The sequence below is a fragment of the Cyprinodon tularosa genome, unplaced genomic scaffold, assembly GCF_016077235.1.
Source record: "Cyprinodon tularosa strain WSP-4 unplaced genomic scaffold, ASM1607723v1 ctg341, whole genome shotgun sequence".
NCBI classification, from domain to species: Eukaryota; Metazoa; Chordata; class Actinopteri; order Cyprinodontiformes; family Cyprinodontidae; genus Cyprinodon; species Cyprinodon tularosa.
Window position 1 is genome coordinate 687,754 of NW_024039054.1, and position 18,470 is coordinate 706,223.

An 18,470-nucleotide genomic window follows, 5' to 3' on the forward strand; every position below is an offset into this window, starting at 1 on the left:
GGGCCCTCCTGCTGGGTTGTTGGCCTCCTTCAGCCTCCTCCGCATCTCCTGGTGAAATGGCCCGTTTACTAGTAGCATATCCAGTCTTTGGACACTATGCTGACAGACACAGCTAACCTTTTTGCCACAGCCCGCATTGATGAGCCATCATCAATGGTGCGGCCACGAGTATGAAAGCACCACCCACATTCAAAAGTGACCAAAACATCAGCTAGAAAGCAAAGGAAGTGAGAAGTGGTCTGTGGTCCCCCACTCCTTTATTGAATATGTTTTGCTAATTGCCAGTAATGTCTACCTGTTTATTTAATTTGTACAACAGCATATTACTTCCTTAGTGGACAGTGTGATTTCACTGAGGTTTTAAGTGATTGAAGTTATATTGTGTTGTGTGTTCCCTTTACAGTTTTAGAGCTGTGTAGGGAGCAGTGATGGAGACCTGCTTTAACCTACTAAGGTGGATTCTTTTAGCCATTTCAACTTCCAAAAGCAGTTGGTGACTTTAATTTGGGTTACAATGTGGATGTATTCCACTTTAGGGCTGGGTGATTAAATCAATATTGTCAATTAATCAGATGTAGTGTTGTCACTACTATCATCTCCTTAGGCCTCCATAGGTCAGAGTAACATCAATTCATCACCTTTTGTTCTTTGTTATCTCCCAATAACTCTGAAACTAGCTCGCTTTGTAACACTGCTAGCTGCAAATATGTAGTGTTTTTATTGTTTGTTGGCAACATGATTGTTTTACAGTCATTTTATATTAAGGTCACCTAACAGTGGGGGGTGATTTAAAGAAAACCCTTTTTTCCAAGTGTGTAATTTGTCATTGTTTTTTTCATGAAACTAATGGGAGAAAATAAATGATGAATTTTAGTTTAGTTGGGGGGAAAAAATATCAGAGATTAAACTGTATCACCCAGCCTTAAGCCACGTTTTCTTTATATTGTCCTCTGTAAATAAAATCTGGAAACCATTCCTGATTTTCTTTCAACTTCAAATGATAAACTTTTTGTGACATCAAAGCTTTGCAAACAGCTCACGGTGAAATGTAGGCATACTAGTTGGGTTTCATAATATTTGGTTCTTGAGAACTGTGTTTACTGTATTGGACACCAACCCTCTTTTTACCAGGGTTGTCATTAAGGTTAAGGTAATGGTTTCAGTTTTAAGCTTTTAAATTGCCTGCTGATTTCTTTTTTAGGGGGGTTTCATATGACTAATTGCACAGTTTCCTCTCCTTCATGGTCTACTATTAAATGCCTTCAGAGTTGAACTCTGACCTTGGATCCTTTCCATTAGCAGGATTTTGTTGGAAGCATCTCGCATTTATGTTTGGGAAAGAAAGCAATGGAGCACCCAGTGAGTTAGCTGTGATGCTTGTGGTTATCGTGGCCCTCACGACAAATCCTGTTGCCTTTGGCTGCGTCAGTCACGTTGCTCGTCTCCAAAAGACTGCATAATAAAAGCCTATTTACTGTGAAACTCTGAAGCTAACCAGTCAGGTTTAGCTGCCTACCTACACTAGGAGCATGGTGACTCACAGTCCTTGCTCTTACATTCGGAGCAGCGATAAGCCTGAGGCACAGGGAGAGATTGAGTAACAGCTCTAACCTTGTTTCAGGATTTAAAAAAGCACCTATAACATTGTTTAAGATGATTTGCAAACTACATGCAGGGTGTGTAGCTCAACATGAAAATGTATTCAGTTTGGTATTTTTGTTCCTGCTTTATTTTATCCTTAGCTCTCAGCATGGTTATGGGGATTTAACTCTGATAATCTTCTTTATTTCTGTAGCATTGTGTGACATGCACCCAATGAGGGCCCTCTTTCTGATTCCAAGGAACCCTCCTCCGAAACTGAAGTCCAAGAAATGGTGAGTGTAAAAGGCTCTCTTATCCAGACCCTTTTGTTTTCCTTAAAATGCTGCATTGATAAAGTGGAGCGATGCATTTACAAGCAGTAAGTCATAAAATCAGACAATTTGGTTTCAGATTTCTTTACCGTGGGCCTTTGTTATTTATTTTTTTCTGTCCCATTTTAACTGAAAAAAAAAAAGAGCTGTAATGTTTGGAAAGCAGAGAAAGGGCTTATTTCATTACCATCTAAAAGGCAGCTCTTGAGTTGTTATAGTTTAGCAGCACAACAACAAGCTGGCAGAGTAGAGCACTAAATGGAAACGATGGGGAGATGAACAGCTGCATCATTTGCTGAATGTCTTTGGAGACAAATGAGATATTTAAAAGAGATTTGTCTCATAATCTAATCCTGTGATTGAGCTCCTGCTTCTCTGGACTACTCGGGTATGCAGGAAGTAAACTACCTTGCTAAACTTCCAAGTTTCCTGTTCTGTAGCCCCAAGTTCTGATTACAGAAAAGATTCAGTTATGGTGACTATTGGGTTATGAACTGTTTTGGAAATAAGGATTTATCAATACTATATATATATATATATTTTTTGGAACAAAAGCATACTAAATATTTTGAAAACAATAAAAAATAACTAAAGTTCTTTCAAAAAAGTGCTTTCGAACAAAACGCTGAACAGCAGGTGATAAAATTGTAAAAGAAAAGATAAAATAATTTGACATAAAAACTTAAATCAACAATAAAACAACAATATAAAGACATAAGTTTAGGCATCGAGTTCGGCTGCATAAGTCAAGGTGCTCAAGTGGCTCTTTAGCTTGGCTATAAAAAAGAGAGCGATTGTTCCACACAGGTGAGGGCTTGAGGGAAAAAGCACGCTCTCCTAGAGATTTATTTTTGCCTTAAGTACTTTAAGAAGACCAGTGGCTTTGGATCAAAGAACGTTGGGCGGAAAGCAGGGGTGCAAAAGGTCGGATAGATGATGTCCCATAGGCGACCAGCAAAACATTAAAATCAGCTGCAGTGGAGGGTTGACCGTAATGGAGCCATACATCTGTATTTACTAGTTTTGGCGAAGTTGCGAGCATTTACTTTTTTTGGGGGATAAAATAACCCTCTCATCTTAGAAAAAATGTCAGCGTTAAATTACTACATCCTCCTTATAAGGCCTCATTTCCTGTTATTTGAAGTGTTGCTGCGAAACCTTTAAAATTACTAATTTGGTTTAAATGTCATAACAAGGCTGATTAGGGTTCATTTCATATTGCAAAACAATAAGGATTTCACTTTTAAATATGTAATAATTGTTTTTATTAGCTTGCAAATTTTTTAGATGGGTTATAAATCAGGTTTACCTCCCTCAGCTCCCCTTGTCATGAAAAGGTGTTTCTCCCCTGACCTTAACCTTCCTCCCAGGTCGAAGAAATTTATGGAGTTTATAGAGGGTTGCCTCGTCAAGACCTATCACAGCCGGCAAAGCACAGAGCAGCTGCTCAAGCATTCGTTCATCAGGGACCAGCCCACTGAACGGCAGGTCCGAATTCAGCTCAAAGATCACATTGACCGCACGCGCAAAAAGAGGGGAGAGAAAGGTAAAGAGATGAGACCCAAAGACCTGCAATGTGCTGCAATTTTTTGTTTTTGGAGTGATTAAATAATTTTTTCCTCTTCCTACAGAAGAGACGGAGTACGAGTACAGCGGTAGTGATGAGGAGGATGAGAATCGCGGCGATGACAGAGAATCGAGGTAATGATTTGATCCATTCTTTTTAGTGGCCGTTAAAACACATGAGTGGATTTGTCAAGTCTTTGAAAGGCCTTTCATGCATGATCCTAACTTTAATCATCAGTTCCATCCTTAACGTGCCTGGTGAGTCCACGCTGAGGCGGGACTTCCAGCGGCTGCAGCAGGAGAACAAGGAGCGCACGGAGGCTCTCAAGAGGCAGCAAGCCCAACTGGCGGCTCAGCGCCGAGATCCTGAGGAACACAAGAGGCAGCTGTTACACGACCGACAGAAACGCATTGAGGAGCAGAAGGAACAACGGCGGCGCCTTGAAGAGGTAATGGTCAACTTCTCATCCGAGTGAATTCTCACTGAAGCATTTGTTCTGTTTTCAGATTATTTGTTGGGTTTATTTATTTATTGTCTATTTAAAATAGACAAACTAGACATGTCAACATAATAGTCACCTCTTGTCATAAGATACATTTCAATTTTTCATCATATTAGCTTAATTTAAAGGTCAAATACTCCTAATATTAACACAATATTTGCTTTTATTAGGATCCCCAACAATTTGGGAACATACTCCCCCAATTAGAAGATAAGTAATTAAATTTTATGTTATAGCCAACACCTCTGACAGCCTGATAAACCCCATCCCAGGGTAGCGTGAGGACCACATCCCCCCCCAGCACACAGACCAGAACAACCAGTCTGTTTACATGCTCCTCATTTGGGGTTTAAAAAAAATAGCTGATACATTTTTTCCTAGGAGAAATATCTCCACATTTCTTTATTAGTAATGTAATGCACCTAATTTGTCGTCTCCCACTCCTTGGATGTAATGTTAATCCCCAGCTCCCTCTCCTGTTTCCTCTTAACATAATGGAGTTTTGTTTTATTCAATTCCATTCAAGTTCTCAATTTGTTTTCCAATGTTTTTTTTTTTTTTCCCATTACAAAAATTTAAAGTCATTTGTTGAACTTTATAGTAGTGGTGTCTGATCATGACGAACTGGTGTCCTGCAGCTTTTAGGTGTGTCCCTTTTCCACCTGAATTAACAGCTAGGCTACCTCACTAGCATGCATTTAGCTTCTACTGAAATCTGGTAATGAGGTCTTATTTGATTTGAGGATGCGAGATTGAGACCAATGCTCTTTTGGGAAAATAAGTCTTCTTTTTGTGATTTCACATCCTATATCAGAAATAAATCATGTAAGCTCTTTAGATAATGGTTCCCATCTGACGTGTGACAGTATCAAGAGTGGCGTTCTCATGAAAGATCAATAGTTTTTGTGTTATTGGGTTCAAAGGTGAAGAAACAAAGCTGATGAAATAGTAAAGAGAAGTTTCCATTTGATACCGAAAATCGGAAGAAGTGCATGTGAGTAAACTTTGTAATTGAGCATCATCAACCAGACGCCATATAATGAAGCTCTGATTTCCTCTTTTCACTTTACCAGCAGCAGGGATGTTTTCAAAGGTTTCAAAGAAATTATGTAGCTTTAAAATTGTAAAAGCTGCATCTATTTAAACAATGTCAAGTAGAACAGAAACCTCTCATTAATATAGCTTACATTTCTTACGTTCTTGTGAAAACAGTCATGTTATGTTGAAGAAAAATTTCCTTTGATAGTATAAATTAAAAGAAAAAATTCATCCACAGTCTGCAGTGGTTAGGGGGACCAGATGACACCATTTGTGCCACATTTTTCACCTCTGTCTCAATATCACACAAGTCCAAACAATGTCCTACTTTGAACTGGTTCAAATCAGAAAAAAAAACTATTAAAAGAAAACCAGACACTTTTTCCGAGATGCAAAAAAAACCAAAAAAAAAAAACAGAACTGCAGTCATTGTCAGGAGGAGGAATTTACCATAAAAAATACGATGGAAACTATGATAAAAGGGTAGAAAACGCAAGAACAAAGACTGGAAGGTTTAATAACTGGCTCAGGCAGTGAAAGGTGATTCTCAGAGCTTTTTTTTGAGGTTTCCTAAAGTTCTTTAAATTTGATATGAGGGTGGTACAATGTAAAATAACACTGGAAATTAGTCACAAAAGAAATGCGTCGTCTTTCCCTCATTGTCCGTCATGAGCATCTTACTTTTCCCACATTTGTCTTTTTGAGATCTGATCACAGAAGAGGTGCTGAATAAAAGTATTGAGTTCAATAAAAAAAAAATAGATGCTCTATATTTTAAAAGGTCCAAAATGTCTAAATGTTTACCTCTGGTTACCATGCCAATGTCAACATGAAAGGAATCAAAACGAATAGGAATAGTAGATTAAAATAATTTGGGACAAGCTCAGATAATAGTAGCTCCTTGGTAGATCGAATCAGAGTTTTACATTTCTCAGATTTAAGGTAAAAAAAAAAACTATAAAGGAAGCAAACAAGGGTGAAGATGGATCTGGTTTTGGAGAGTTGGTACCAAGTTATGGAAGCAAAGGGGCTCAGAAGCATTGCAGAGGTTGGTGGACAGGTAGAGGCCCCCCACATACGAAATGCACAGAATGTGTTCAGATATGTAGGGGTTACTATAGAACTATAGTAGGTGAGCGTGAGGACACCACATACCAGCTGGGAGAAGTTAAACTACCTTTACATTTACAATCATTTTATTTTAACAGTACCTGAAGACCATATTCTCATAATATACTGATATAAAGATAGCTGGTATTGGTTTTCTAAGTAATGTTTGATTATATGCACTAAATTTAATGATGGGATTGAAATGTGTTCAGTTAAAAAAAAATTAAAGTAATCAATTGTACCGTTTATATAGACACAATCGGAATAAAATGGCTGATCAGACTAAAAATGTGTCATGTAGCCATCATAAACAGCCAATCAGAAAACAGCTAGCTAGAGCGATTAGAGGATTTACACCCTGATCAGCTTCCCTTATTCAGAATAAATTAAACTTATCTATCGTTTAAATGCAGGCCAATCAGATCTTCATTCGAGATAGACCTGCCCACTCATTCAGATCACTATTTCATTTCAATCAGAATATTCCAACATGTTTACATGAAGCATTTATTCCGGTCTGCCGTTTATTTTGATTGCTTATCTCCGTGTATCTGTTTACTTATCCTGCATTTTTAAATTTTCCACTGATGCCAAAAGCTTTCATCTTTACTCCCTCTCTGTTTAAGATACATCATATAAAGTGTCTGTGGAACACTGCAAAGCCGAAGCTCGGGGAATAATAAAAATGAATAAAAGCTTGAACCATCCATGCTTTTATTTCATATGATGGAAAAGGCTTGATTAAGTGAGATCTCTCAAATGGAGAACAATAGTTGACAACATCCGGTATGAAAATTACTGACCCATTTATTAACCAAAGAGTTACAATAAAAACAGAAGCATAGTGTTTCTGTGCCGATGCAGATTTATTTGGATATTCATTTTTTCACTGATATCGGACCGATTTCCGATATCTTGTCGGTACCTCCCTAAATACGTCTTTCTTCTGGGATTTAATGACAGAAATAAAGCCTTTAGATGGTATTGTAATAAAATGAGATGGATCTGTGAGGTTATACCAGAGGCTACGGTCCATACGGACCAGAACCTCCCGCCATAAAAACAGTTTCTTCCCCTCTGCCGTAAGACTCATGAACACATAACTATATGTCAGACTCCATAACCTGCCCATGCCATTTACACTGCTGTATTGCACGCTGCTCTATTTGCACTACCTTGTACATTTTACTTTTTATATTTTTTTAATCCATATTTTTATCCTAAGTGTATATATTACCGTAGTCTATTTTTTGCATGCCTTATACCCCAGTGTTTTTAGAGATTTTTATAATTTTATTTACCTGTTTCATGTTGCACGATTGTACCATAAAAAATTCCTAGTTTGTGAACTCCTTCACTAACAATTGCAATAAACCCGATTCTGATTCTGATAAACAGCTGCGCAGGTCAAAGATCCTTACTGCACCACAAAGAATTCATGCTTTTGTTTTAATCAACAAAATGAAACCCATTTAAAATAAGACACTGTCAGTTTAAGCTTCAGTTGGAGCAGTACACTCCAACACTGATTATAATGCTTGTTTGTAAAGGTGAATCATACCTTTTATTCCTTTTTTTCTCCAGCTCTTTACAGTAGATCTTTTTGCCTTTTTAATTTTTTTTTATAACAATCTAATTCCTCTGTGCATGCATAACTCCTCTGCTCATTTCTCTCTTTTCTGTCACCTCTCTCTCCAAGCAACAGAGAAAAGAGCGAGAGATGGTGAGGCAGCAAGAAAAAGGTCCCCATCGGAGACTGGACGACATGAGACGGGAGGAGGACAGAAGGATGGCAGAGAGGGAGCAGGTAACCAACCACTGCAAAGGCAGAGCGGCCCTCGGCCAATCAGGGGAGAGGTGGGCGTGTCTGCAGTGCTGGTGGTGAAATTCCATGAGTGGGTTGCCATAGCAGCAAGGATCTAAATTAGTGTATTTACTCAGATGAGTTTTCTGTGGGTGAGCTCGATGCTTCTCTCAGTTTCCAGTCTATCCTCGGCGGCATCAGAGTCTGGCATCAGACCAGCACCATCTTTCTGTGCTACACACCGTCCTCCTAAATATCTGAATGATTTAATGCTTTGAAATGTACCGCTGTGTATTACTCACAATGTCATATTTGATATAGTCTGTGTATCTTAATTACCTTTTTATTTACCAAGTCTCAGCAGCTGCTTTACTCCTAAAATGATGCAGAATCTTTTCCTTTCTTTTTTTTTAATGCTTGCTGGAATGATATTACATAACCCTTTATCTGTGTTTATCTTCCACTCTGCTCCCACATCATTTCCTTTCTCTCATGCCGCCACCTTTCCTGTGTGCCTTCTCACCTCGCTGCAGGAGTTTATCAGGCACAAGTTAGAAGAAGAGCAGCGGCAGTTAGAAATCCTTCAGCAGCAGTTGCTTCAGGAGCAGGCGCTACTTATGGTAACTAGTCCTCACTGATGCTTGATCAGTTCTCACTTTGCACGCACACATTTTATTCTCAACCACCTGGTAATAAATGCTCATTAATGGAAGGGATTAAGGTATTAAACTGACATGAACTTCCTATGATGCTGTTTTTTTGCCTTTATGTGAAAATAAATTTGGATTTGTGTCTTTAAATTACGCCAAGCTAAAAGCTACAAAGGTTTTCAGTAAAGAGCAATAGTTTGATCTCCGTCTAGGTCTTCTAAAACACAAACACAGCCCATCTTAAAAAGGGTTAATGACCTACATTTACTGTGGAGGTTTTGCAGTTTTTCAGGACCTCCTGCTTCATTTAGAGGCAATACTTCCCACCCCCTGCCTCTGGCATCTCTGTCTTCAGCTTGTTCCTGTGGAGTGTAGGAGTTGCTGTCATTAAAACTGAAAGATCATTATCCAAAAGCGACTGTATGCATAAAATGGCACAGAATGCTCACAGTTTTACCTACAATTGTAACTCCCCACCCTCTCACCACATCACGGCATAATTGGCTTGATTTTTATATTTTTAGGTGTTTTTTGCAGTAACTGTATTAAAACAGTATTTTTTTTTAGTACCAGTATTACACACAGAGTTGGGGAAGGTACCTAAACATTTTTTAAATTAAGAGTAGCACTATTTTAACATCATTCAAAAACTACCCAACTAAGGGTTAAGTACTAAGTAACTGTTGATTTAATGTTTAAACTTATGTAATCAGAAATGGATTGTGGCATCAAATTTGCCCAAGAAGTATACATAAATGTCCGAAAAGCATGAATTGGATCAGCTGCTGTTCTTTAACCCTTGAGAGGGTCTAGCCTGCTGTTTGAAACAGCAAATTTGGAAGCATCACATATATCCAGTAGACGAGTTTCGAAGATTTAGCATGATTATTGTTAGGAATAAACATTATCATTCATGAAAAGACTTCTTATAACCCATACATAGGTTGTTAAATGTAATAGATGTGCATTCTTCTCCTTTTATTGTAATTTTTCCTATCAAGAGTCAGATTAGTTTAAGCAGAGATGTTTTGTCAGGATAAATATAATAGGTAGGAACATACAGTGCAGCCTATATAGATACAACAGTCTATATAGACAATAATAATAACGATACATTTAACATGGGCCAGGTTTGATTAAAAGGCAATATGTCTGTAACTGTGCCATTGAAGCACAAGCAATCCACTTAAAGGGAAACACTTTTTTTTTTTTACATTGGGCCCTTGATTTTTTTCGTTATTACATCATGTTCTACTCACCCATATGAGTTTTGTGTCATTTGGAGCTGCTCTGAAGATATTCTGTTAGGTTATATCTAAGTAACATCTTTCTATGAGCAAACGACTTGAAGGCACAAACTAAACTGTTCATAATTTATTCTTTATGGTACGCCAGCATTCATAACATATAGGCGAATAACTGTCCCCCAGACATCCACGGTTTATTGTTTATATTTATATCTTTTTAAAACAAAGCGGACTGTGTATGATGTCCCTTCAAAAAAAAGGACTGATGCCGAATGATGAAACTCCATATCAGATAGAAACCAACATTCAGACATGTAGTTCACTGACAGCACTGAGGGACAAGAACCCACCAGAACAGGTGCATTGGAATTTAATGAATTCCCCTTTTTTATAAATTGAGGTTCTGGCCCTTTTGGCTTTCCATACTTGTTTCAGTATTAGAATAAATTTGAATTCAGAATATTATGTTGTGAGCCTTTCTTTAGTAACAGGATCTTCTATTGATTCACTGTTGTTTACCTTTATCCTGATCCTGCAGGTGCATCACTGGATGTGCAGGTTGTGACATTAGTCTAAGGCCAAATTGGAAAAGGTGTAGCTTGTAAACCAAATAAATTGGATCTCTCCTGCTCCTGATCCCTGGATGAACTTAGTTTGCCAGCTCCATATCAGAGCAGAGGGGATAAATGATAGCAGTAACAAAAATACTGAATCGACAATGAGTTTTGTTATTGCTGAGATTCGATTTAGAACATTTTAAATGGGGAAAAAATTATATTAATAAACACGGTTCATGTTATTTTCACAGCTTTGCTCTTGACCGGTCTTAAAATACAATTTTTAATTCCTTGGCATCTAAAGCCAAAGTCAAAAAGTGATCCTAAGTACTAGAACACTGTACTTCCTACCAGGTCCATTTAATCCAGTTTTGTTTGTTGTTTTCTCCTTAAGTTTCATAACAAAAAATTATGATTGACATGCATGACTTTCAAAAACTGTTCTTAATCATCCCCTCTTTGAAGTTACCTCAATTTAAAGGGAAAAAAAAATTCAAGCTTGTAAAGCAGTCATGTTTAACAACAAATGATGAAAATATAGAACACATTAGATTTTTTTCAGCTAATGCTAACACACAGCGAGCTTCTTATCAGTTATGAATCAACATCTAGAAAGTGATAAACTGATGTTGCTCTGAGCCATGGGAGCTCAAGTAGAGCATAGGTCGGGAAAAAGTCCAGACTTTCCAAAAATAAAGTTAAACAAAAATATGTATTCATCCATTTTATTGATTAGTAGTATACATCTCACCCCAATCGGTTTCAAAGTATAAACTCACACCTTTTTAATTTATAGGTACTCAGTTATGATGTGGAAAAAATATAGAAAAGTTCAGTTCTTGTTTTTAACATGTTACTTAAATGGTTAGCAGTATTTTCATATTCACAGGCTTTAGTTGTAGTAAAATTGGAGTTATATTATTTATATTAGGTGTATGAAACCTCAGGCTGTGAGTCAGTTTGTTAAAAGATCAAGGTTTTATTTATGTTGTAAGAAGTTTGCATTGTTTTGGGCAGGAATACAAGCGAAAGCAGCTGGAGGAACAGCGGCAGTCGGAGAGGCTGCAGCGGCAGCTTCAGCAGGAGCATGCCTACCTGGTGTCTTTGCAGCAGCAACAAGAGAAGAAGCCCCAGCTTTATCACTATAATAAAAACCTTGAGCCCAACAACAAACCTAGCTGGGCCCGTGAGGTTGGAGCGCTTTTTAAAAAATCTATTATTGCAGCGACCTGTAGGAAACTTTCTTTACACTAAGATTGATGATTGTTTTTTTATTCCAGGTTGAGGAGCGGACTAAGCTAAACAGACAGGGGTCACCCAAAATCTGCACCACCGTCTCCGACACTGCCATCCAGTCACGCTCCGACTCCATCAGTCAGTCTGGAATGGTCCAGGCTGCACAGACTCCACCCATGCAAAGGCCAGTTGAACCTCAAGGGGGTCAGGGCAAGGTGTGTGGTTAAAATGTTCAGTTCAGTTAAACCATGTAGAAACAGGGTGCCAATCTTTTCCAGCCTTTAATCATTGGCTTTGGACTTATCTGCTGCTTCCTTTTTTCCTTCTATGCTTTCCACCAACCCATCTATACGTTTCTCTTCTTTCTGGCCTACATCTTGGACTATCTCGGGGTTCTGCTCTTCCCTTTGGCTGCTGCTCCTGCCTGTCGCTTGGCTGCTCCTGCCCTTTGCAGTTCCAGATGGCTCACTTGGTCCCGCTGAAGCCTTATGCTGCCCCTGTCCCTCGCTCGCAGTCCCTCTGTGACCAGCCCACTAAGAACATGTCCGCCTTCCCCACTCAGGATCCCTCCCCCACACCCCGCCCCATCCGTTCCAGAGAGCTTGTTCGTCAGAACTCGGATCCTACTTCTGAAACCCCGGTTCCGCAGTTGCACCAGATCAGGGAAGATCGTGGCCCCTGGATCCGCCTCCCGGATGTGGAGCTCCCACCCAAGGTAAATCCAACAACAGATCTTAATAAAGCATTAAATAAACCAAAACATTGTCAATTTCAGCTGTAAAAACATAATTTTGTGAAAGTTAAGGTAAGAATAACGAACTTTTAAGATTTTTGGTGTTGCTATCAGATTCCCCAGAGAACTGCATCTATTGCCACTGCTCTTAACACCAACCTTACCTCTGGCATTAGGCACCCTGTCAGAGCCAGGTACTGAACACACTTTTGATTTTCAGTATTTTGTAAACTAGGTTGTTGTAAGCTGTGGAATGTAGCATTATTAACTTTAGATGATTTTACCTTCATACCAGCAATCCAGATTTGAGCCGCAATGAACGCTGGGAGAGAGGAGAAAGTATGAACCTCATATCCGGTCTGCCGCAGACTGGCTCTCTGGAGAGGCATCGAATCCTCAGTGAGTCGCCTGCCTCTTCCCACTTTGTAGCCAGCAACTTCTGCAATATTTCATTTTTGTCCCCCCCCCCCCCCCCCCCCCTCCCAGACATATAGTCCTTTGCAAAAGTATTCATACCCCTTGAACCTTTTAAATTTGTCACATTTTGACCACACTTTATTCGGAAATTAAGATTTTTTGTTTTTGTGAAAGAACAGTACAAAGAAGGGTATAAATTTGCAATCTAAGGAAAATTATTCATAGATTCGTTTTGTTTTACAAATTAAAATCCCAGAATGGCTTTACATCAAGTCCCTCTTACTATGATGCCCTAAATCAGCGTAAGCTGCCTTCAGATGTCACAGTATTTCATTCACTTTTATTTCATTTCTGTATAAATCCTACTGCTCTGTGGAGGCCTCAGATGTTTGTTAGATTTGTAAATAAATGGTGGCCTTATTAGCAAAACCTCAGGTCAGAGATCAAGTTTAAGTTTAATTATTACCCTAAGCTTTAAAGATATCACAGGATCTGCTTTGAAGTTAGAGTATAAAATTTTGTTTATTCTGATGTGTGATTTTGCCATATTGTAGAACGATGTGACTGATGTAGAATTCTGTAGCTCAGGTAGGAAAAGTAGATAAAAGAACTGATAGTCGTAAACTTCCCAACCCCTCCTTTATGAAAGAATTAGTCATACAGATCAACATGCTTTCTAAATGCTCTTTAAAGAAACCTTCAAATCATCACAAAAAACAATTGATTGCATCTAGTCGTTGACTACAGGGTTCGTTTCTCATGCATGAGGAAAAACTTCCTTTAAGAAGAAATAAACCACCTGCAGAATCAGGCTCAGTGTGGGCAGACTTCTGCTGAATGAGGCTTCAGGGAGACTGAAGCAGACACGCACACAAAAGGAACATAGAAGCACCAATCCATAAATTCTTTAAAAAACAAATTAAAATAAAAAAAATATGTGTTGCTCTGTATAGAGGAGAAACGGTCAACATCTGTTCTTATGACAAAAAGCATCAAAGAGAGCACATACAGTTAGTCACTGTAAAAGGTGATCCTTGATACACTACAGAAAACGATCAAAAATGTCTTAGGTGTATTTTACTTAAATTGAGTAGGTTATTAATAAAATAATCTGCCAATAGCATGAGTATTTATTCCCTCTATAATATGATTAGGAATTAGATAATTGAAATGTAACTGAGTTATTTTTATTTTAAATGCCAGTCATCCTATCCCATTGGAAAGTTTCTTACCTGTTAATAATCAAAGGAAAAGGCACTTATTTAAAGAAAAATTACTTTCATTGAAATTTTTGTGGTGTGGTTTAAGTTGCTTCAGACAGATGAGACCAAAATGTTTTGACCGACAGAAAATAAAAAGCCATGTATGGTTAAAAACTTACTCTGGACATTAACCTAAACACACCATCCCCACTGGAGAAAACGAAGCAGCAGCACCATCCACAGAGAGGAGGTTAGAGTTGATGGTTGAATTCCTGTTGTAACCAGTGAACTGGTTTTAAATGACATATTCTGACGTGTTTGGATAAATGTTGCCCAATGGCTAGAGCCTAATTCATATTAAGGTCCCAAGCATTTCATTCCTGTGCTGACTGAAGAACTTCTGTTCGGACAGTCCATCTAATGTGACTGAGATTAAGTTATTTGGGATTTTCTTCTAAAGCGTGCTAGTTTTAGTTTCTAGTTAAAGTGGATGGTTAATAATATTAGCTAGAGGACAGACTACCCATTCTTCCCAGAATGGTCAAAATGGTATTTGTAAAAAGAAATGAAAATCATGTCTTTCTCCTTCCTCTTCCAAGTTGCCTACTTCTTTGTGCATATATCACACAAAATCGGAATTAGAATACAGTGAAGTTAAAGTGTGACAAAAAATGAAGCGGTTCAAGTTGCATAGATATTTTTTCAGGGCACCCTGACACTTCTTTATTCCATTGTCAGGTTCCTCCAAAATGGAGTCACCAATTTTCTCCCATGAAAGTCGTCATAAGCCTGGGGAATCCCGTACATCCTCTCGTCCTGGGCGACCTGCTGTACGTCTGTTTTACAATTTTTAACTGCATCATAATCAGTGTTTGTCAAATCCTTTACTTTTAGAACTGTTAGGACTAGAGCTGTATCCATACACCAAAAATCACACTTTGCATTTTCCCTCTGGTTAAGTGCAGAACTGCTTGTTCCGCCGTATCTGTCTCACAATGTTGAAGAATCTTTTTTTTTTTTTTTTTAACACCTGTATCCAAATTATGATGTGGGTCATCACAAAAATGTAAATTACATGCTGTACGAATTCTCCTAAAAACTTCGTTGGTCGAGGGCTGTTGTAGATTTAACAGTCTACTACTCTGAGCTGCAGCGAGCAGATGGCACGCCAGCATACGCACCAACAAACGATGAAAATATGAAACACAACCTCATAGTGAGCTACTGGCGTGTACATGTAAAAATATCATGTAAATTGACTTTGCACTTTTTAAATTATAAAGTATCTTTTCAAGCAGTTTTTCCTACATGCAGTCAAAATGGTTTATGAAGGATAGAAAACCACAGTGAAGAAATTGAACTCATGTAGATTTAAAATTAGAGATTTGCCGTTACAGGTTCTTTAATGATACTGATTTTTTTATTTGACAAAATTCCGCCAATTTTTGGGGCAGTTATTTATTTGAAGTAGATGTTGCTTTTTCTTCCTCCATTTAGAGAGTAAAATGAAACGATAACAAATGTTGCACAGCTCTCAATTTAAATAAATAAAAACACATTTGTGAACAAATCAAGCAAAAAATGAATGTATAGAAAATATAGGGAATGCCTCTATCGGCCATTACAAGAAAAACACGCTAATACCAGCTGTAAATATAGGCCATGTGGTGTATTTGTTTAGCTCTAATTGAAACATTATTTTTCTGGAACTGTAGCAACATTTTACATGTAGAGTAACCCTCCTGTTTGATTGTATTACTGTATTATACAGAAGGAGTGTTGTCTTAAATAATCAGGGCCTCAGTGTTTATAGTGTCCCATGTGTGAGAACTGCTTACTATAACACTTTTGGCACCTTTGCTTTTACTGCTCACGTTTCTCCTCTCCTTAACTCCCGGGTTGTTGGCTTTACCTCATTGTGCAGAGCTACAAGAGAGCTATAGGGGAGGTCAGTAGCACTGTGTCCGTGTGTTGATCAAAGCTTTGCAAGTATGCATGCATTTTTTTTGCTGGTAAATGTTCACCCAGATGTGATTAAACTCCCGCCACAGGCTACATTCTTTGGGTTTATCAAGGTTTTGTTCATTACCTGAAAAATTGTAATCTCAGCAGCATTTTGCTCCTTTTCTTAAATTGTTTAACTTTTTTTTTTTTTTATTCCAGCTTTTTGTAAACTTCCATTCAATATCTCTGTTACGTCTGCTTGTCATTAATTTGTTTTATTGATTACTGTTGTAAGCATGTGCATGTTCTCTTGGACGTTTTTTTATTTTATTTTTTTGGTTGTATCGCTAAGAGTTTTAAGTCTTTTATGTAAATTATGATTGTGTGTGCAGGACCATGGTCTCTATGCTAAGGAGCGTGCTGAGGAGCCACCACGACCCCCAGTTAAGGCCAACGATTACTCCTCCTCTTCAGAGAGCAGCGAGAGCAGTGAAGAAAGCGAGAGCGGCGAGGGGCCAGAGGAGGAAGAAAGTCCAACAGATCGGTAAAATAAGAGATAACATTCTCATAAGCTCTTTTGAACATTCAGGAAGCTAAACATTGCTAGGGCTTTTCAGGTCTTATCCCAGGGGATAATCTCAAGGTTTCTTTTCAGATGACCCGTGTTAGAAGTCCTTAACTCCAGATACCCCGATAGGACTGCTGTTAGAGAGTCAGAGTTTTTTTTTCAATAGTAGCTTGATATCACATAGAGATCATTCACCGTTCTTCCTTTTGACAATATAACAACAAATTAAACGAGTAACCCCTGGATACTGGCATGCCAGTTGCAGTTGTAGTGACTGATAGTTCTGTCATCAGCCAATACCAATGTAATTATAACTGCAGAGTTGCATTTTATATATATATATATATACTGATGCTTCTAAGTAACAACAAATGTAGTATTTTACTGAAAAACTAGGTTTGGATAACAGCCGACTGATTACGTAAAGGACAGATTATACTTCTGCAGCCACACACATAAAATGGCGCTTGCGTCTGGTTGCAAACCAGTTTTGCTGGTATACTTCTGCAACATTGGTCTGGAATTTGTAGGGACGCACAGCAGTTTCCCACCAAAGCACAAGAAATTCTATTCAAGAACTTGCGAGAACTTCTTCGGCGGCGCCAGCGGGAATGTTTATTTTCCAAAACAACATGTGTGAGGCATCGTATAAGTGTTGTACTTCCGAACCTCCTCGATCAACCTTTTTGTCATGGTTATTCATTCCTCAGTTCTTAAAAATGGTGCTCCCCGGCACTGAATTGAGAAGGGCAGACAGCCGGAAAGGCATACCAAGGACCAATCACAGCTGCTTTTTGTCTGCGCACTTCTGCTTGAGGTCTGGGTGGGTTCGCGACCGTTCGACGTGTAGTCAGGATTTTTTTAAGGTGCACGACGACTGTTGCAGAGCCTCTGCGTGGGTGGCGTGGTCGCACAGAGACAGATTTGACGGTTGCAGAGGCTATGCATCAGAAGTATAAATTGGCATTAAAACTCTTAACGTCAGTCTGGAGCACGTGCATTTTCTCCTAAATCACTTGTGCGAACCATTTAAGAACAAATTTATTCTTGCATGAGTGCCAGTGTTTACGTTGTCCTGATGCCTTCTCTCACATGGCAAGGTATACGGTGCATTCATCCAACAGTAATACCAGACCGGGATCAGCCGATATGCTCCATCCAGCTATCGGATGGAATGGGAGAAAAGCGGATCTGTAAGATATTAAAGCAAGATGCATTTTCACAAACCGTTATTATGACTGTTTTGAAGAAACTCCTGTTGGGTCAAAATATCCGTATCTGTTAAGAACACTGGATTAGAGGTCCTGTAGTATCAGTGAGTGAATCAGGTGGAAGAAAATCCCAGTAGTAATGTAACTCATACTGGACAAGAGCCTTCATCTGCTGTTCTGAACAACACAGAAGACGAACCATGCTGTTGAGCTCACATCTAGTTCATGTTAATCCTCCTCACTTGGCTTCTGATCGTGTTTCCTCTTTCTTTCAGCCACAGAGATGCAGACAGTGATTCAGTCAACACCATGGTGGTTCATGAGGACGAGGGCGAGATGGGGGAGGGCGAGCAAGCTGGAGGATACGGGGATCAGACCATGCTGGTTCAGAGGGTGAGTCACCTCTATATGTAAGGGCTTGTTTTTGCCCTTAACTGACAGTTATGCTGCATAAATTAGAAAGTAATAGAGAGAATTTCATAGTTTATTCCAAAGCAGTGACAAACTAAACAGAGGACTCGATCTCTATTCAATTTAGTAATTTGATTTAACTTGTATAAACTTGTTGTGACTGCAGACTTATTGCCACAGCTGGTTTAAAAAAAAAACTTAGTCATTTATTGTATTGTTGCGGCATAATCTGAGAAAATGTTAGTTAGGGGGGCCACATGCCGAAGGCATGGCCCACCTACTACTATTGCACATATTTATTCCGCGTATTATTGGGGGGCCACATGCCGAAGGCATGGCCCACCTATTACTATTGCACAT

The 18,470-nt window shown here is 38.7% G+C and overlaps 1 protein-coding gene across 8 annotated transcripts in view; it reads left to right on the plus strand.

Moving 5' to 3' along the window:
• Positions 1 to 18,128, plus strand: part of mink1 (misshapen-like kinase 1) — a 35,336-nt gene extending 17,208 nt beyond the window's left edge. The window contains exons 8-22 of one of the 8 annotated variants that reach the window (XM_038294566.1): positions 1,796 to 1,874; positions 3,284 to 3,459; positions 3,545 to 3,614; positions 3,718 to 3,928; positions 7,836 to 7,937; positions 8,468 to 8,554; positions 11,406 to 11,579; positions 11,669 to 11,839; positions 12,079 to 12,339; positions 12,472 to 12,551; positions 12,653 to 12,756; positions 14,715 to 14,806; positions 15,901 to 15,924; positions 16,313 to 16,464; positions 17,975 to 18,128. In XM_038294566.1, coding sequence (XP_038150494.1) covers positions 1,796 to 1,874; positions 3,284 to 3,459; positions 3,545 to 3,614; positions 3,718 to 3,928; positions 7,836 to 7,937; positions 8,468 to 8,554; positions 11,406 to 11,579; positions 11,669 to 11,839; positions 12,079 to 12,339; positions 12,472 to 12,551; positions 12,653 to 12,756; positions 14,715 to 14,806; positions 15,901 to 15,924; positions 16,313 to 16,464; positions 17,975 to 18,113 — 1,922 coding nt within the window. In that variant the 3' untranslated portion in view covers positions 18,114 to 18,128. Of the gene's footprint in view, positions 1 to 1,795; positions 1,875 to 3,283; positions 3,460 to 3,544; positions 3,615 to 3,717; positions 3,929 to 7,829; positions 7,938 to 8,467; positions 8,555 to 11,405; positions 11,580 to 11,668; positions 11,840 to 12,078; positions 12,340 to 12,471; positions 12,552 to 12,652; positions 12,757 to 14,714; positions 14,807 to 15,900; positions 15,925 to 16,312; positions 16,465 to 17,974 lie in introns of all 8 variants that reach the window. The other 7 variants (XM_038294565.1, XM_038294570.1, XM_038294569.1 and 4 more) reach the window with 7 other exon arrangements.
• Positions 18,129 to 18,470: the final 342 nt, after the last annotated feature.